The sequence below is a fragment of the Grosmannia clavigera genome, assembly GCF_000143105.1.
Source record: "Grosmannia clavigera kw1407 unplaced genomic scaffold GCSC_144, whole genome shotgun sequence".
Taxonomy (NCBI): domain Eukaryota; kingdom Fungi; phylum Ascomycota; class Sordariomycetes; order Ophiostomatales; family Ophiostomataceae; genus Leptographium; species Leptographium clavigerum.
In genome coordinates, this window is record NW_014040797.1 from 768,960 (window position 1) to 788,339 (window position 19,380).

At 50.3% G+C, this 19,380-nt stretch overlaps 7 protein-coding genes across 7 annotated transcripts; 4 read left to right on the forward strand and 3 right to left on the reverse strand.

Annotated features, from left to right (window-relative positions):
- Positions 1–1,575: 1,575 nt before the first annotated feature.
- Positions 1,576–1,785, reverse strand: CMQ_3145 (squalene-hopene cyclase; the record flags this gene model as incomplete). Its single annotated transcript, XM_014317223.1, has 1 exon — positions 1,576–1,785. One exon carries the CDS (start codon positions 1,783–1,785, stop codon positions 1,576–1,578), a length of 210 nt encoding a protein of 69 aa, XP_014172698.1.
- A 2,363-nt stretch (positions 1,786–4,148) lies between these two features.
- On the forward strand, positions 4,149–5,751 carry CMQ_3215 (methyltransferase type 12; the record flags this gene model as incomplete). The annotated part of the gene is made up of 7 exons (XM_014317293.1): positions 4,149–4,454; positions 4,511–4,683; positions 4,736–4,802; positions 4,854–4,894; positions 4,946–5,035; positions 5,102–5,447; positions 5,518–5,751. 7 exons carry the CDS (start codon positions 4,149–4,151, stop codon positions 5,749–5,751), a joined length of 1,257 nt encoding a protein of 418 aa, XP_014172768.1.
- A 1,265-nt stretch (positions 5,752–7,016) lies between these two features.
- On the forward strand, positions 7,017–7,873 carry CMQ_3090 (uncharacterized protein; the record flags this gene model as incomplete). Its single annotated transcript, XM_014317168.1, has 3 exons — positions 7,017–7,261; positions 7,345–7,594; positions 7,667–7,873. 3 exons carry the CDS (start codon positions 7,017–7,019, stop codon positions 7,871–7,873), a joined length of 702 nt encoding a protein of 233 aa, XP_014172643.1.
- Positions 7,874–7,948: 75 nt separating this feature from the next.
- On the reverse strand, positions 7,949–8,644 carry CMQ_3170 (alpha beta superfamily hydrolase; the record flags this gene model as incomplete). The annotated part of the gene is made up of 1 exon (XM_014317248.1): positions 7,949–8,644. One exon carries the CDS (start codon positions 8,642–8,644, stop codon positions 7,949–7,951), a length of 696 nt encoding a protein of 231 aa, XP_014172723.1.
- A 2,966-nt stretch (positions 8,645–11,610) lies between these two features.
- On the forward strand, positions 11,611–12,965 carry CMQ_3076 (uncharacterized protein; the record flags this gene model as incomplete). Its single annotated transcript, XM_014317154.1, has 3 exons — positions 11,611–11,982; positions 12,145–12,603; positions 12,849–12,965. The coding sequence occupies 3 exons, from the start codon at positions 11,611–11,613 to the stop codon at positions 12,963–12,965; spliced, it is 948 nt and encodes a 315-aa protein (XP_014172629.1).
- Positions 12,966–14,542: 1,577 nt separating this feature from the next.
- Positions 14,543–16,132, reverse strand: CMQ_2547 (umta methyltransferase family protein; the record flags this gene model as incomplete). Its single annotated transcript, XM_014316625.1, has 7 exons — positions 14,543–14,734; positions 14,826–15,180; positions 15,247–15,303; positions 15,361–15,518; positions 15,700–15,706; positions 15,897–15,934; positions 16,034–16,132. 7 exons carry the CDS (start codon positions 16,130–16,132, stop codon positions 14,543–14,545), a joined length of 906 nt encoding a protein of 301 aa, XP_014172100.1.
- A 1,622-nt stretch (positions 16,133–17,754) lies between these two features.
- Positions 17,755–18,797, forward strand: CMQ_2905 (uncharacterized protein; the record flags this gene model as incomplete). Its single annotated transcript, XM_014316983.1, has 5 exons — positions 17,755–18,094; positions 18,147–18,254; positions 18,317–18,390; positions 18,454–18,694; positions 18,751–18,797. 5 exons carry the CDS (start codon positions 17,755–17,757, stop codon positions 18,795–18,797), a joined length of 810 nt encoding a protein of 269 aa, XP_014172458.1.
- Positions 18,798–19,380: the final 583 nt, after the last annotated feature.

Genomic DNA, 19,380 nt, shown 5'->3' on the forward strand with positions numbered 1-19,380 from the left:
GCATCCGTGGTACAGTAGCATTGGCCGTGGCCTGATTTTCATCCGGACTGCTGGACCACCGGACAATTGTTGATGGATGACCGCCACTGCAACTTTCTCTGCCAAGCGCCAAGGCTAATGCTGCCTGGGAACCTGTTGCGGCCCAATCCAGCGAGGCGCTGACTCGCTGACAGATGTCGCGGCCCAGTTATTTGCAAGAACAACAATGTCCACCCAGCTCACCGACACAGTGCAGAGGGTTCGGATGCAAGGGCTGTACGAGTAGTATTGTCATACGGAGTAATGAATTTGTTTTTCTTCCGTTCGTCCCTCTGAGACTCTTGGGGTTTCTTGCTTTTTTCCATGTTTCACTGCGATGCAAGACAGTAATTTACTTACCTCTATTCCAAGCGAGACAGCAGCACTATATGTCCAAAAGCCCCGTCGTCATCATCGGATTCGAAGTTGTCCTCGCCCGCAGTCTGACCAAGGTTTGTTGGTTGGCTGTCTCTTGCCGGCGGGACCTTCGGCGCATGGAACGGGGGTCTGTTCTCCCCGGGGCAATTAGTCTGCGTACATGCAAGATACATAGGCCCGGCTTCTTCAATGATCTATGTCTTAAACGTGATCGTTGCCTCTGCTAGCTGGGACTAACCATGGCGACAGGAGCTTGGCGCCTTGTCGTAACTGCAGGTCAGCCTCGGGGGGCGAGAGGTCCTTGTGACCTAACCTTGTTCGGATTCAAGCTACATTACGTATAGATTACTATCGTTTCAAAAATTAGTTGCACAGACCCCTACCTACTAATAAGGAAGCGTATAGGAGCCTCTCTTCAAGAGTTGTATTTAAGCACCGATGACAGTCTAGGCGACCCTTATCCACGGACCAGATTTTGGTCAGATAGTCTCCTCGGCATATGCAGATACGGTACCGAGACCTTCGTCTATTTTTGGAACAAAGACGTATCGGCGCATGTCTTCTGGCAGTCCCCAGCAGTAGCCGATACATATGAGGCTTCTTAAGGGAACCATGACACAGGATTCTCGTAGAAGGCCGTATGCAGGTTTAAAATTGGAATGTGTTTGGCGGGTGTTCACCTGTTAGGGACATCGTTGTGATCTGTTGAGAATCCCATATCTAGCTTGTGATTAGAGTCTTTCTCGCCCACTTGTTTCGCATAGCAATTCCAATATTCGCAAAGTAAAACTGGCAGAGTAGGCCTGATGAGTATTTCGCAGCATACACAGCAAGATATCACCACATGAATGATGGTATAGCCGTTCTTAAATACGGCAAATCATGCGACTCACGTTATTGTTCACTCCAAAAAGTAGTAGGCATCAAATGAAACAGAAACACTGAAATAGCGCTGTTTAGCCTAGTTGACGTGGCTTGACTTATCCACGCATTTAAGATTACTCCATTGTCTTCTTCCCGGCAGCCTCAAGAGTATACATAAACCGCCCCAGTGTCATCATGGGAAAGCAGTGCCGGTACATTGTGTGACTGAGGTAAAACAAGTTAGGAAAGCCTGTCCCCGTGCAGCGTTTCTCTGGACGAAGATGCGCCTCTGTCGGAACCATGTGTCCGATTCTTCTATGCGTGCAAGAGATACGTGATGCCGGCTAAAACGACTTCGTCGTCGGAAGGGAACACCGTCAAAAGGTCCATCAAGTCCCATGCCGTCTGTGATGGCGTGGACGGACTGCACGCAGCGCAGCTTGTGTGGCAGTATGACTGCAGGGACTCGCCCCAGCCACCATCGTCGTTCTGGATTGACTGCAGCCAGTCGGCGCCAGCCGTCATTATGGCTTGAACGGTTTCTGCGCCCGCAGCACTGTTGTCGAATGGTATATAAACTGCAAATAAGACAAGAATAATAACAGTGGGGTCCCATCCTCTTTTTGGATAATTTGACAACTGTCCCCCAGACCATTGACAAAGTATGCTAGCCCACTTAGGACATTGCTAGTGCTGTAGTAGATGTAGCTGTAACCCTCCAGCAGAAGCGCATAAACACACGCATGCGTAGATGGAATCATTTCCGCTAATTTGCCAGTCGGCTCTTGGTGCGAAATTATACATTACACGCACCGCCGACGCCAGTCAGCGCAGCGGACTAAACCACAGCCCGCCAGCCCAGCACAGTGCTCGATCGATGACCGTGAAAAAATAGGACAACGGATCTGCATATATCTGCGTCAGAAACGAACGGTCCCAGTGCCACCATATTGCTGTGGCTGTACTGCCCCCTCCACGGATCGTCCAGGAATGTATTGCTGTTAGATCGGCCGTTTGGAAGCGCGTAGACAGGACGGTGGTGAGCGATTAGCATGAACGGGACAACGGTGGATCGGGCCCAAGATGGCATCCGATACAAGTTCACCGGCCCCCAGTTAGGTGCAAGACGAGCTCGACTGGAATCTGCGGTGTGGCATCCCAGGGATATAAGCCGGACATGACAAAGAAATGCCCGGTAAAAAACCGGTCAGGCGCGGGACCGAAGAGCTGGCTGTGCTTGTAAGGGATAACATATTGGGAGTTTGAGAGCATTTGATTTAGAATATGCAGAGACTAGAAGTGAGAAGAGGGGAGGAAGGGCTGCATTCGGAGGCCATTCCTGGGACATTTTGGGAAGTGACGAGGCAGGTCAAGCCATCGGCTATTGGGGGAAAAAACAGCATTTAACAACCGAGGGGAGCTGTATATTAGCAAAACGTGTGTCTTTTTATGTAAGCTGCGCCGTATGCATATACCAGTCTCTGTAACATGATTGATATTCAGGAAAGGTCGATACAAGGCAACGGTAGGAAGTGGGAGGCTTTACTATGTAGGATTGTCTTTTATACAGGGCGTTTTCCAGACAACGCTGTGCTCGACGGCTTTGCGATCGTACTCTTAGATGAGAATCAGTTTTCTCTACTCTGTAGTATACGGCATGTTGAAACACAACTCCTCCTATTCGCTTTTTTGAAATACAGCGCGTTGCGCGATACGCACCCAAATTCCTAGCACGTGACTACTCGTGCACCTATTCCCACAAGCATTAGCTTCGAACTGAAATGCGCAAAAAGACCAGAGAGCCTTGTGCAATGCCGTGACGACCTCCTCCATTATCTAGACGCCCCTGCCTTTCAGCCCTATAGCGCAACACCTCCGCAATTATCCGAGCTGCTCCTAACTAAGTATTCCACGGCTTCTGCCCACGACGTACGGAATACTAGTCGTATGTAAGACCCTCTGCAAGTACCATGTAGCTTGAAGTCGTAGTGTATGTACTAGACCCGATTCGTTGAAGGCTACTGCAAGATGGCCTGTCATACTCCCTACTAGGCCTGCTCAAGCCCCGTATGAGTACGGAGGGCCGGAACACTCGTACTTGTGCTCTACGTTGCATGTGTGGCCCACATACGGAGTGACAGGTCGTGCACTTGTACTTTACACCAGTCCTACTCCGTATGTACAACGTACTCCGTAGTGTAATTTAGTAGGAGAGGACCCGCGCTAGGCGACGGGGGAAATCCTAGACGAAAGACAGGCCTCACCCGGGTATAGACATAGCGAAGATGTGGTCTCCACACACGGACAAAGAACGAGACAACGCTATTGACCGCTGCTCGAAGCCAGTCGGAAGATGAAATACTTTGTACGAGTAGGTTGAACAAAGACACAGTAGACCGACGAAGAAGGAGCGCATCGCAGCAGACGCAAGAGCGCGTCGATGTCGAGCCACAATTCCGTAGTAAGATACGTCGTATCAGGATGCCGACCGAAGACGCTCGGTGACCCATCTGCTGGGTTGTGTTGCAGCGCTAGAGAATCAGCCAGGACGCGCCACGAATTAGCAGCAGCGAAAGACTGGACCGGGCTCCCATCTGCCACTCGTAGCGTTGCGAAAGATGACCTGTCTCCTACAAATCACATTACATATTTGTGGGCAGCCAATCTGTACACGTGTGCACCGGAAACGGACCTTTCCCAATGTACAAGATGCCGCCTTACGTCCGCTGCCCGCCGACTTTTTCTGCTAGGTAGAGCTGCAGCCGTTGCGCCGTCGTCTCGTCGTTTGTGATACTTAAGGCTCGGCCCGTACGCCCATTTCCCCCTCCCAATTCAAACATTGTCTCCGTGTCGTACGCCTGTTTGCATAATTACATTTCGCCCCCAACATGACCCAACAGCCGTCGTCACCCAAGTCGGGTGCCAGCCCTTCCGCTTCGCCTGCTGCTCCTCGTACCGCGGCTTCTCCTACGGTCGTTGCCTCTTCGCTGGGCGCCAGTCCTTCGGCTGCACCGGCTGCTCCTCCTGCCGCTGCGTCTCCATTGCTCATTGCCACTTCGTCGGGCGCCAGCCCTTCCGCACCGCCTATCGCTCCTCTCATTGCGGCTTCTCCCTTGCTCGCTGCTGCTTCTCCCGGCACTATTATTCCTGCGGTGCCTGCCGAACTGGTGCAGCCGTTTGAGCCTCTGTCTGATGTACGCCTCATGTGCTCGTCTTCCACTCACCGCTTGTTGGCTGACTAGTCGTCCAGGACGACGCCGACTCGACCCTTGAGGAGGATGCCGCCAGCTCGACGGCTTCCATCGCCTCCAGCATCTTGCACTATCGCACGGTCAACGGCCGCACCTACCACAGCGATCGTGTCGGATCTGAAGGCTACTGGGCCCCCAACGACGACGAAGCCAATAATTTTCTCGAGATTATGTAATACTACCCGCTTTCCGCCTCCTCGCCTCCCTCTGCTAACCCCATTCAGATACCATGCCCTGACGTTGGCCATGAACGGCAAGCTGTACTATGCGCCGCTGCCGGATAACATCCAAGTGAGTAGGACGCACTGCGCATACGCATTCTGCCGCTGACATTTTCCGCAGAAAGTCCTCGATATAGGCACTGGAACTGGCATCTGGGCTATGTGTGTGGCCCTGACTCTCCGCAACGATGTACCATCGCTTACCTAGAACAGTGATTTCGCTGATGCACATCCCGAGGCTACCGTGATCGGCACCGATCTGTCGCCCATCCAGCCGGGATGGGTGCCGCCCAACCTGTTCTTGTAAGTGCTTTCTCTTTCTCTCTTTTTCCTTTCCTTTTGCATGTAGACCTCGGCTGACCCTCGTAGCGAGATCGAGAACTTCGAAGAGTGGTCGTTCAGCGAGCAGTCGGTCGACTACATCCACCTGCGCTACCTCGTCGGTGGCGTCCGCGACTGGACGAAACTCTTCAAGGACGCGTACAAGACGCTCAAGCCCGGCGGATGGGTCGAGAGCTACGATTTTGACGGCAGCGCCTTCTCCGATGACAACACAGTAACAAACGAAATGGCCTTGTCCAAATGGGGCGACATCTTCCAGCAGGGCTGCGACAAGCTTGGCATCGGCGCCTCTTTCAGCCCCATTGCCGACAAACTCATCCGCCGCGGCATGGAAGCTGCCGGTTTCGTCAACATTGTCGAGGTGCCCATCAAGGTTCGTAGATGCCGTTTTGTCCCTTTGCGGTCTTTGTTTTCCAATACATGACTGACCGAACCTTCTCTAGATCCCCATCTCCGAATGGGCCGCTGACCCTGCGATGCGCGAGATCGGCCTCTACACGCGTGCCGCCTTTGAGGGTGACATGAATGGCGCTGTCAACATGCCTGCCACCCAGCTCGGCTGGAGCAAGGAGGAGATCACGGTCTACTGTGCCCGCATGCGCAAGGAGATGCGGAACCTCAAGATTCACGCCTACTTCATGACCCAGGTCATGTACGGGCAGAGGCCGTTGGCGTAAGAGACCAGCTACGTTTGTTGCATACTTGTCGCGTGTCTTTTACAAGCATATAACATATACATGAGCAGCAAGCGTTTTCCTGTTGTATACCTACCGCTTGCCATACTATTCTGGGTATACCAGCTGTATTGTAGCCCGAGGGCTTGTCGCTCTTTCCGATGTGCGAGCCGAGCCAAAGCTGGCACATACGCAGCACGCAAACCGTGAAGGTGATACGCTTTAGGAATGTACAGGCGAGGTATTCTTACAGTTGGGGTTGTTCAGACCGGAGTATATATGGATACTCCAACCATCGTGAGCATGGGTATATGCCGATGCATTACACCTCAAGATGTTGTGGGTTTCGGCGCCGAGCAGAGGTCTGGCACGGCTACTCGGCGTGGGAGCATGCATCCGGGATCTGCACAATTGAGTGCTGATCATAGCCGTAAGCAGCGCTTCGTGGCGTAGTCAAAATTTGGCGCTCGTCATAAATGGACGTCTGCAAGACAACACAACGAAACTGACACAGACTGGATGCGATCTGTCGTACTACGTGTCACTGCAGCTTACCCCAATAAGGTGTTGCAGGCCACAGTTCCTTATCTGGGCTGATCCAATCCTCAACTTGGTGTGGCAAAGGTTTCTCGGACGAAGTTCGGAGACCACCTGCGGCTGCGGTTTACCTCTAGACGAAAGGGATAGGACGTCCTAATTCCGCGTTTCTTGCTGCGGCTCCGGACCTTTACTGGTTTTTCTGCCTAGTCCTGAGACGGAATGCCGAGCAGCTGCGTCTGACAGAGACAGGGGGGAGTATGGGATAGGCTAACCGGTTCCGTCAAACGCGGCTCAAGTAGCCAATGACGGCCGTTCCGAGGTCTAGGATAATGAATGATACGGATGCCTGGTATCGTTCAGCCCCATGCTGTTCCCATACGTCGTAGTTCCCAATCCTACAGAGTACTATGTGCAAAATAATGGCTGGAAGGATTTGGAAGGATTGAAGGGCAGCGGGCTGACGAAGCGCTTGTTGCATACATCCCTGCGTACGCCTAACTACCCATGTATATTTGTAACCCTGCTTCGCATCAGCCCTACTCTCAGCTTCATAGTACAGAAAGACTCGACGGTTTATACATGCCAAATTTGTGACTCTTCTTGTCTCTGTCGTTCTAGTTGTCCTGAAAACGAATATTCGGAAACACATAACGAGAAGCTTCAAAAAGGATACCAACAATATAACCCATAACGCCAATCGAGCCTCTACCTCCGTACCGAGTCAAAGTATGACAGACGCACTATCCACGATTGAACTGGTCTTTTATGCTGTCCTGTCGCTGCTCGTTCTTTACCTTGCTTATCACCACTTCCGCGTTGGTCTGCTGGGCTGGCTACATCTATTTGCCTTTTGCACACTTCGCATCGTTGATACTGCCTTGTCCCTTTATGCCACATCGCACGCTGGAAACAGTGTTGCGATTGTGGGCCTAGCACTCCTTCTCCTGGCCACCGCTGGGATTCTCCACGAAGTGTAAGAACCGCACCTGACACCATTCCGCAGGATTTTTCGTTCTTACGTGTTATTAGGAACCTCCTCTGCTACCCAGATAGCAGTACTGGCTCTGGGTGGACGCGCATTTGCTTCTTCCATGTCCTCGTGGCCACTGGCGGGGCCTTGGCCGGTGTTGGGTCGTCGTCTCTGTCAGAAGACGAGCAGAGTTTGAGCGACCTGCAATATGCATCTGCTGGCAGCGCTCTGCTTACCTTGTCTTGGGGTATTCTGGCCATCTGGGCCGTGTCCTCTGTTTTGAAGTGCCGACGAAGCAAGGCTACGATAGCATCTACCTTCGCCACTGGAACCGCTGTACGTATATTATATGTCTCTATGATTATTGTGTCTATGCTGATCCTGATTTCTGATGTGTCGAACTGCTAGCTTCTCTACGCCGTCTGTATAGCCCTCATTTTCGTCGGGGTGCGTGTGCTTTATGCCCTCGTTGGCCTAACCACCTGGGAGACAAGCCTAAATCCAGTTACCGGTGCTCTTCCTATTCGCGTCGTTCTAGAGTTCTCACCCGAGCTCATTGTCGTTCTCCTATATATTTTCGTTGGACTCAAGACCAGATACATCATCAGGTACTAAGAGAGCGTGTATGAAGCTGAAGAATTTCCTTTCCATTCAAGCTTGTGAAGTGGTCAACGCCCTATGAACAGTCTGTTAGAAGGCCACAAATGGTTCGTATTGAACGAGTTCAAAACAGAAACTCCTGCTGTTCTGAATGAGATACTTCCCAAAGAACTCGGTACAATTCGATGCTGCCTCATCGACGTCATCATACAGGTTTGCATGCGTAAGTCCATCAAGCACGACCAGTTCCTTCGGCGGGCTGATCAAGTGGTTGTACGCATAGGCATCAAAGTTTTCCATGATATCCCAGCTGCGTGGAATGGTGGTGTTGGTCGCACGCGGATGATTTCCCCTTGGTGTGCGGTAATACGATGCGAGACCCCGGATTGATTCTGGCAGAGTTCCCGCGTCTTCGAACCTTTCCAGCAGCAAATGCACAGTTGGCACCTTTTTTCCTGTGACGTCGGACTTGCGATCGTTTCCAGCCGCTTCTAACTGACTCTTGAAGGTATCAGGAGTGGTAGAATCTTTGTCGTGACCACGTCGGGTCATGGTTCCGGCACATACTGCGGCCGAGGTGTCGACAGCCTTGATGCGAATATCTGTCTGTGCCTCAAAGGGTGCATAGCCGCCCGAGGCACAGATGCCGAGAGCGCCAATCTTTGTTCGTTTCGACGTCCTTGCAGCTGTGCAGATAAGTGACGTCGGACTTGATGTCCTCCACACACTGGTACGAATCCTCCAGATCGCGTGGCTCGCCTCCTGATTCGCCCTTATGGGCGGCATCGTATGTCAGGCAAACAAACCCAATTTTGACAAGCTAACGGGCGTAGTTTGCCGGTGCTGCTCCTTTATCGAGGTCCACGGATGGGCGATCACTATCATAACACACACTCGGTTAGGTGCCCCGGAAGCAGGAGAATGAAAAGGAGCGGATATCTAGTAGTTACGGGAAAAGAGCGAGACCTTCTCTGGTGTAGATATGGTATTGATCTGATATCTGTGAAATACAAGGCTGTAAGATGGATTGGGCGAGATCTGGAAATAAAGCAAGACATAGTGATAGGAGTTGCTACACAATAGAAACACAAAGTGTTGCTTGTATATCTGGATTAGTACCTACGCAAAGTACAAGAAGGCGCACTCAGAAGCTCTACGAGTAAACCCCGAAGTCGGTATAGGTATTAAAGTCTAAAATACGGTGTACACTTTGCCACAGCCTTCGGTGATCGCTTTTGGTTGGCGCAAAAACGTCACTAAAGAGCCAATCGAGCAGGATGTGGAGCTGGATATATGTAATGTCCGTACTCCGTAGATCGTGCATAATAACACCTACTTTCGTGTACGAGGTGGATGGGGTATTATTCGCGCCCCTTATCAGGTATTTTCAGGCTTGTCTTCCGATCTTTGCCACTGTAAACAATCGAGCAGCACTTCTTACGGTGGAAACGGTCGTTTTCGCACGCCTGAAATTCCTCGTCAAGTAAGGCTGCCAAATTCGAGCGAGATTTTGCCACCATTCAGATCTGGTGAGTGCACCTGTGGCGAGTCCGAATAATATCCACCTCGTATGCACGTGTATTAGCACGGATCTAAAGATCTGCGCAGCACCCTTAGCAAAACCGGCCTGGGCTCGATATGACGTACAATTGCCGGATCGTTGGTTATTTTCTGCATAATATCATTCCACTGATTTTTATGTGCGGTGTCCGTGCATCACCGTGCAACAAGTAGTCTTCCAGGATTGGCCGGCGGAATTTATAGTTGTGAAAAGCGCTATCGAACGTGGATACAGAATTGATACGGCATGGTCCTACGGGTCTGTGACTTTGCCATTCTATGTTTGCCGAACCTTTACGGAGTACAAAACACTGTCTGCCGATCTAAAAACGAGGGGTCCATTGGCCAAATGATTCATGAAAGCGAAATACCCCGCCATAAGCTGTTCATTACTGATAAACTGTGGCAGGCATGAAATACCCGGGCCGAATGGCCCTGGCCAACGGCCAGGCCGCACTAACAGAGTACCTCGACCTTTAGCTGTTGCACTGTGAGCCAAGACACCCCGCGCTTCTTGTTGCGTTTGCACGCTCCTTTGGTGCCCTAACGGCGACCCTCTGTAGGGCCGGTACCCCTGAACCCAAACGGAAACCATGCCGTATACCCTAGACGCGAAGACGGCTCGACAGACGCGCAGGCCGATTGGGATTTTGTGCGGACGTGTAAAGCCATGGAGGATGTTTTTCTACGGCAGAATGCAACCTCTCCTCCTAATGGCTCAAGGCTACTGGCGTTAGCAATTGCAGCAGTGTGCCGTATCGTACCTGCAGTGAGTCAGGTAGAGCTGCACCCTTTCTGTGCGCAGCCGAAGCTCGCTGCTTTTTGCCGCGAGAAGGGCATCCAACTTGCCGCCTATTCGCCCCTGGGCGGATCTGGAAACGCCGAAAAAGCCTACATATTGACGGATGCTCGAATTCAAGCCCTTAGACAGCGGGCCTCGCTATCACTTGCCCAGTCGATACTGTCGTGGGGCGTGCAGAAAGGATGAGGAGTACTTCCTAAAGCGGTAAGTCAACTGTGTCCATTTTTTGCGGCCGCGTGCCCATCGCTTTTGGTCTGACTCCAATCCAGTCTTCCCCGGATAGGACAAAAGCCAATTTGGACATTCACGTCTTGGGAGACGACATTATGGAAGAAATTGACGCTCTTGGAGTGAAGAAATACCGCGCTTGCCAACCTTACTGGTACATTTTCCACTGGCTGCACGATGGCACACTCTGTTTTGATACCCTCCTACTCCTCCTACCAACAAACTCTCCAGAGCCGAAGGCATCTTTCATGACGACTGTTAGAGAAGTTAAAGCATACAAAGGATAAAAATGCAAAATATCACAGACTGGGGTTTCTTTGAGCCTCTACATTTTTCCGAAACGCTGTCGAGTGCAAACGTTTAAGCTGAAAAACTCATATAGCGCAATAGCATATCAATTTTCACTGAAATTATTCTGCCAAAAGGCCAAGCGTATCGTCTAATCAACATCATCTAGGAACTGTTGAGAACCCGTCGAAAATGACTTGTATATTGTTCTTGCAAGATATGTATGAGTAAAAGCCTGTACTGTGTGGCGCAGGCTACCTATTTAGCACATCCATAAAGCCAATGCATGGAGGTGTGGGTGAAGTATTTCGGGTTTCATATTGAGTGTTCATATGGCCTTACTTCCTTTCGGCGAAACGTATCACTAAGATATATGCAATTAGAGCCTCATTTTATCTTTTTTCCAACGATTATCAAAGCAAGCTGTCTTACTACCCGTGTCCTCATGTGTCAGACACATGTCACGTGTCAGTCTACATCACCCTTGTGCAACCGCACAAGCTTGATAATTTTTATCCTGCCTGTTTTGAGGTAGTAGTAGTCCGTACTCTTTTTGTGATATTATTTTCCAGCTTGCTAGAGACACTCAAACGATTGTCTTGCGTTTATGGCCCCGAACTTGTCTCCAAAGTTTAACATCTCCGCATCCCTATTTTACAATACCGGACCAGCTTAACGCAGCAGCGCAAAAGAAATGGACAACCTCCCTGGAGATCTCACTTGGTGGCGCCATGTTTCCTCAGCTGCCGATTTGTGCAACAAGGCGGGCTTTGGCCCAACTACCGCGAGCTTCGTCACAAATAATATTGCCTCTCTAGGGGGTAGTACGAATGAGAAGGCTATCCTAAATTGTGCAATTCTCAGCCTCACCGAAATGTTTTTTGACACCGAAATACCAAGAGCCTTGACGACGGCACGTCACGAGAAACCAGACGACTTTGTGAATGCTTGGCGCGTCTTGCGCTGCAAGTACGATGAGAGGTTCCCGACGACTTCCTCGCAGCGTGAAGCCAGAGATCTGGTTAAATCCCTGTTTACCGTCCAAGACAAAGACCCTCATCAATATTCAACTGCTGCAGCGGCCTTCGGACGCATAGAGAAGTCGGACGCAAAAGGAGGCCACGCTAGCCAAGGCGTCTTGTCTACCTTGCTCGGTCAACACGCCAGGTTTTCTGCGATGAACGGCAAGTATCTTGCGCCATACTCGACAATTGTGGGGCCATCGGGAATAGGGAAGTCGTTTTCCGTGAGGCAGATGGCTGTTCGATACGGCGTCTACGTCGCCTATTCGAATCTGGCACCAAGAAACAGCTTGGGGTTTCCGCGTCCTATCACGATGGGAGAAACACCAATCGGCGCTTTTCGGGGGCACGAGGAGTAATTTTGGGAAATATATCTTGCAAACCAGATCACGATCGCAAAGTGCTGCAAAGAGGTTGGCATAACGGCCGCAGGCCTCTTCGAACTGCTGACAGGAAGCACAAAGGAAGTCGCTGCTCTGCGCCAGAAGCTAGAAGGGTTGTTCAATACTACTTTAGTCGACGTTTCGACTGTTCACAACATGCTTGACCAGTTAAAGGCCAGCCTCGAAGCGTTGGGGCTAAACTCGCCTCCGATCTCGCCGCTTGAGGACAAGACGCAGCCTGTCATTATCTGCTTTGACGAAGCTAGGGCACTTCTGGACGACGGCACAAACTCTGCTTTTCGGAGCTTGCGGAGGGCTGCAAAAACCATTGTTGAAGGCAACGACGAGAAGGAGACAAAGGAAGCAAAGGCACCCTTCTTCATTGTTTTGCTCGACACGACTTCTAGAATAAGCAATTTCACGCCCTTAGACCGATACGACCAAAGTGCGAAGGTTCTAAAGGTAGGTGTTTTCCACCCTATTTATAAAATCAACACCTTCAATCTCTTCACTCCGTCCGCAGCCAGTCTAGAAGAGCCTATGGGTACCACCAATGCGATGAAGCAACTCTTTTCTCACGGTCGACCGCTCTGGGGCGCCTATCTAGAAGCTGGAATGTCATGGCCCCTGCTGCTCAGGTTCGCCATCGAGAAAATCTCTGCACAAAAGGATCGTCTAGCATATGACCTCTCCTTGTTGACTTACAGGATGAACTTTTACATTTGCTCTCCTATCCTAGCCGAGGCTATGGTGGCATCATCGATGCGATACTTGATCTCAATTTCACCAGACAGGAACAGCCTGGTGACGACGCAGCCAAGTGAACCTGTCTTGGCACTGGCAGCCTCTTGCCTCTTACAGGACCCGTCTGTCCGTCTTTCTTGCGTCCGGTCCTGGATCTGCGGCTTACATTCTGGCGCCGTCAACCCAGGGGATATAGGTGAACAGGTAGCCTCCCTACTTCTTCTTTTTGCATCAGACTACGCCTCAGAGCCGTTTCGCTCTCTCCCAGACGAAGACGTCGACGTGGCTCAAGACGCCGTTCCTCCTAGAGCGGTAGCGCTTCAAAGCGTTTTGATCGCTCTCTTGGGTAAAGATGCATGGGGAAAAGTGCTGTCCCTTGATCATGATCCCGAAACTCAACATATCCTCGACTCAGGACTGGTGTTTTTCAATCATTTCATTCGCCTGTCCGCAAGCCCAACAATAGACGTCCTGGAAGCGGCATACAAACGTGGCGCAGCCCTGTTTCTTCCTGGGAACTTCCCAGGGATGGACATGGCTGTTCCAGTCCAAGTTGCCAATGGCCACATGTCCCTTCTTTTTTTCCGAGTCCAGAACCGTCAGAATGACAGCCTCACGCCGGGTCTGACGTTTTACATAAAAGAGGCCCTCCAGAATGCCGAGAAAGCTTTAGGACTCTCTGATACGTTGTACGGAATCGTTAGTATAGTCATGTGTTTGCGAACGTCCGGCGACCCCCATTTTGCCGCCATTATGCCGCCAGTCCGCCAGACGGCTCGTGAGACGAGGAGAATAGCCAAACGCAAGGCTTTACATTTAGGAAAAGTTGCAAGCTCTGTGCCGCCGTCGCCACTGGCCCAAAGAAAGAGAGTGGCGATAAAGAAAGGAAAGGCAACGGCTTCTATGTCAGCACAGCTATTAGGTATCGTTTTTGGTCTTCACACGTCTGTTTACCCGTGCATGAAGGCTCCAAATACATCGGTGATCCAGATGGTCGATGGCGAAGAGAGAGAACCGCGCGAATTAGAGGAGCTGTGTGCCTTGCTCGCACGGCTTCTGGAACGATGGCCGAATGCTTACGCAGAGGAGGATTTACGGTCAACTTACGCCCAAAAGCTCTTAGACCCAGTCACTGATATTCAAGAGTTGGACCAGAAGGAAGGCAGTGGGGACGTTTGTTGAATTGTCATACCACCTGCACCATGTGCAAAAGTAGGGATCCCATACCTTTCATCGTGGTAGGCAGGGTTATATATGACTAATTCAGATTTCAACAACATTCTCACGCCAGATTCGGAGCCTCCTGCAGGAAGTCAGTATGTGCGAAGGTGTACCTGGGAGATTGGTTGGTCGAAATGACTGGGTTGCCGAGGACATGTACATTTTTTTATAAGTGTAATCAAAGAAACGCAACGACTATTTCGGTGCAAACCGGGTCGTCAGAAGTCCTCTAAGGCGCTCGGTATTTTCTAAAAATCAAGTTCTGGATGACAGTGTCCTGGTTTTCGGGAGAATCCAATCAAGAGGGCAAAGAAAACAATCATGGGTTTTTTTGTAAATATTCAGAGCAAAGGAAGTTGACTAGGGAAATTGTCTTGGCATTAGGAATCAAATTCTCAAGTTTATTCCGTCAGGTTTCGTAAAACTAGCCGCAGTGTTACGGTTTCCGGCCCCAAATAAAATAGACGGGAATATAGAGATGGTACTCTGGGTTCTTGATGTCCTTCTTCACTTTGGTAATAAGCACCTTGATTTCCTCATCCTTCCAGCCAAGAACACTAGAAAAGATTCCCGGTGTGTATGAGTCAATTGCCTGCTGTTCTTGGATATACTGAAATTTGCCGATTTCCTTTAGTGTAGGGTCACTTGGCCAAGTCCCAATTACAGCCTAGGAAGGTGTTAGTTTATCTGTACATATTTAGGTAAACAGTTAGACGGACCTTGCGAATATCTTGCTGGACATCGATGAACCCAGCCACCTTCATTTTCTCTTTCCACTCCGGAGCCGAGTCAAGAGGTTTACCAAACTTTCTCGCGCCGTCGCAAATAGATTTCATCCACATCTGTGCACTTTCCGCGCTGTCACCCGTGCCGTCGTCGGAGCGAAGACTAGAGCAAACGGCCTGCATCTCAAACCACCCGCCTGGAGCCAGGTGCTCATAAGCGCGACGGAAGAGCTGGTCGGGGTTGCTAACGCAGCCCTCCAGTTCGCGGGCGTGAATGTAGTCAAACTTTTTACGGAACATCCACTCCTCCTCAAAGTCATCCACTTCAAAGGCGCAGTTCGGGGGAGTCCTATTCAAGAGTAAGCGTCGTTGTATACTAGAAACAAGTAATGGAGAGTGTAGCACTTTAGCATACCACTTTGGCTGAATAGGACTTAGGTCCGTGCCTAGGACTTCTGCAGAGGGATACTGGCTACAAATTAGAGCGTTAATAGCAGCTTGTTCGGAAATTTTGGGAGGCGTGCCTAACTCAGCAAAGTCCATTGCCCAAATGCCGGTGCCGGTGCCCAGGTCAAGGACCCTTTGGGGGTTGCTGCTAATAGGGGCGAGAAAGAGCTCTCCGTTCAAGAGCAGGCGATAAATGTGATGTCCCAGGTCCATCCGCTCTTGCTCTTCGTGATCGTTTGGCTATTTGTCGCGTGTCAATAATATTGGTCATAAAGGACTATACTTTCGTAACTTACTACCAGATAGGCACCCTCTCGAAATGCATGATAGCGGCGGCCATTCTATGACTTTTATTAGCACACTAAACAACGCGGCTTGTGGTTGATGAGGTAGCCACACGTATCGACTTAAAAATACGAACCGCATATCTGTAACATAGTTAACCTTAGCTGTCTAACACGGTCGTCCAAGGGTGCTAGAAGGCAGCCATAGAGACGTAAGTACTTACTTGTATTGTAGAATGCTCGAGTTTAATGATGATAGAAAGCTGGCAGATGCTTCGCTAAAAGAAACTGTCAAACCCAATCATACATAGACTCTGCCAGACATGAGACTTACGAATCCCCATCGCAGTAGCCTAGGTCATCGTCGCGATCCTAAAGCGAATGCGTTAGTGCCAGCGACTAGTAATCGAATAGTGCAAAGCCAAAAAAAACACCTTGCACGGAAGTACCCGCCCCTAAGAAAGTACTCACATCATCTACCTGTACCCGGTCCTGGCCGATAGTGCCTTGAGTCGTGACCAAAGTCACGACCGGTTGTTGAGTCACACTCGTAGTCCCTTTCTCGGTCATTCTTACGGCTACAAGTTCGAAAAATGAGAAGGGAGAAGGAGCGAGAAAAAGGCCGCGTGATGAGAAGCCTACAGGTATCCTGCATGATACTTATACTCAGTGCGTAGTATATCACGCCAGAAAGTGGAGAGTAAGATACAATGCGACAGCGGTTAGAAAGCCCAATTAGGAAAGTGACTGAGGCGGGAAGACTAAGAGGGATAACGATCCGTTGCTAATCAATAAACTAGTACTCCGTACTCTGTACATACGTCGTAGGTCCGAAGCCTGTCACCAACGAGAGATCAGTCACTGACTTCTAATACTTTAATAAATATTGGATAACAGTGTGTATGTGAAGTAGTCTAGTGAGCATCTGTCATTGTTGTGGTTGGGTACGGAGTATTTCCGAGCTATGCACGTGCATAAATTCCCCTGCTAGATAGCGAGCCACACAGTACATTAATTTCTTCATCACACGGCACAGTTGACCCAGTTTGGCCTAGTTCATTCGACTCACGAGTCCCGCTGCACAAAACAGTGATGTTGTGCATAACAACAGAGTATGGAGTACTGTGGAGGCTTAGAGCTTACGAGTATGCGCAGGGTTCATGAAGGTGATATGCACTGTGAGGAGCAGGAGGCTGAATTTGGTGTAGCGTGAGCAGATGTGTGTTGTGTACGTCGTACTCCGTACTAAGGAAGAAATAGATACATCGCGACCCTTCTGGGGGTCCGTATTAATACTAGTGCCGTGTCCCGCTTTTGTGCCTTCTGGCCAATAACAGGCCCGTACGGCCAAGTGGGGCGGAAGTCCTACAGTGTGGCGGATTCCCATGCTTGACAAGTACTCCGTACTCCGTACAAGGACTAGAAACTTCGCCGACTAATGACTCTGGCGAGACAGCTTTTGAGGGGACATGTTGGACTTGTCTGCACTATGAAAAACATATGTTATAATTTTTAATACTCAAAAGATGTGCCCCTCGTGCAAGTTGCAGCTGGGCGATCATAGTTCCTGTGTTTCCTAGGGATGTGTAAATAATCAAAAGTGCTTCACATAAGATTGTAGACCTGAATTCACCCTCAGGCTTACCGATTCGTATCACGCTTTTATTTTCCAAGCCAGTTCTAGAATTTGTGGAACGCCTTAAACGGTATCAGAGAAGGTGGTGAGATGATGTTTCGAAAAGCACCCCGTACGCCGTTAAAAAAATATAATGGCGCAGAAAGGTGACGGTTCTGATTGCTGAGGTAATCAGTTTCGTCGGTGATCTTGTTTGCTGGCGATGTGCACGGGCCAAGTGTTCATAATTGTTTGAGATTGGCCCCCCCGTGCACACTCATGTTTTGGGTTGGTGCACGGAGTAGTGGAAAGTTGATGTCGCGTCACCCTACATTTCGTCTCGAATATCCCAACATGGAACACCGTCTTCCTCACATAAAACAAGGGGAGAGTAAGAAGAGAAGAGGGGTACAGAATGGCGACGCTTTAGTGACGCCTTTATATAGGCCCCTGGATATGCCGATGGCCGTTTGTCTTGTCCACAAGAAAACCTCCAAGCAACTGCCCGAACAAAGACGCAAACACAAATCACGCGCCATCCTTATCGATTTTTAGGTCTCCTCCCAGCCAAACAATAATGGACAGTAGCACACGGACTTACAAGAACGTCGACACGTTAGACGAGCACGACCGCGACCACATCAGCGACCATGAGTCCAGCACTGAGGTCGGCTCCCTCATGGGCGAGGACGAGAAGCGGTGGGACGACATCGACCTCGAGGATGCGCGCATTCGGGGCTACCGCATGGTAGGGATTCGCGTGGCTGCAGCCTTGGATACAGCACACTGTCACCGCTGGCTCATTGACACGGTGCTTCTGATCGTCATTCTGTGCTTGCTGCTGCTGCTCCACGCGCGCGGCCGGCCGCAAGCCTCATGGCAGGTCGGTGGCGATTATACAGGGGAAGGGCCACACTGTAAGTGGCAGTCGAATCCCAAGAGCTGAATGTGCCAAACTGACAGAACCAGTCACCACTAGAGTCGTTAAGTGGGAGTCGGACGAGTCCTTTACGCCCTCTGAGCCGAACGGCTTCTATTCAGAAAAGACGCTGGCTCGTTGGAACACTCTGATGCCGGGTATGTCTATATTTATCTCCCCCCAAACCTGTCTCTCTAGCTTTTGCTAACTCTCCGAATAGTTGGCGCTGGCTATGCCTCACCGAACAAGACCACCTTTTTCACTACCACAATGACTCACCAGCTACATTGCGTTGTACGTGCCGAATCTTCCCTATCACACACCTCACCTTGTTGTCGGGTTACTAACACAGCCTAGTTTGTTCTTGGTCGCATTTTCAACGCCCTGGAGTCTAACAACGGCTCCAGCCTTCCAGAAGACTACCAGACCCATGTGCTCCACTGCCTCGACTACATGCGGCAAGGCGCCATGTGTGCTGCAGATCTTACTCTTGAGGCGCACACGCCAATGGACGGAAGTGACAACGGCCCCACAGACGGTGGCTGGAGCGGACACCACGTGTGCAAAGACTACGGCGAGGTCGTCCATTATTTGGAGTGTAAGCAGCATCTCTCAATTTCCCACCCGAAACACCCTTCCCTAACATGTCTTTAGACCAAATCAAAGATGGCGTACGGACAGTGCTCCCGATCGAGGACTAAAGCACTGTTTCTTTTGTTTGTTCCTTTGTCTTTGTATTAGCTCTGCTATCATTTTGGGAAAATTTGCATGGAACAGGAGAGCAGCAGCTGGATTTCTGCAGATGGGCAAGCGCCGATATGCATAGGACCTGGTGATAGTCAGTCACCATCGTCCTAAATGGTTTAGCAGCGTGGCGTTGGGGAAATTGTGGCTTTACGTTTACGTCGTCTTATAAGAAGCAACACACAGGTTCATTTTTGTAGTAAATGAAACGCTGAATCGTCCGTATCATGACCCCAATCTAGGCACCGTGAGGCCCAATCGGTGCTCGCCTTGGGTAAAGTCAGGCACGGGTTCAAGTAAAGGAAGATATCCAGATGTATCTAGGAAAGCACGGACAATGGTACTGCCGGCGATGATTGAATATCATGATACAGATATGTACTTGCACCACCTACCTGTGCCAAAGCCAAGTAATTTATCGCCTAGGAACTACTTTGCTGAATCTTTCATAGCTCTCGTGATCCCACGTGCCACGTCTTCAGAGAAAGTGACCGACTAGATAGGAGATAATTGCAATGGACTGGGCATGAAAAAAGAAAC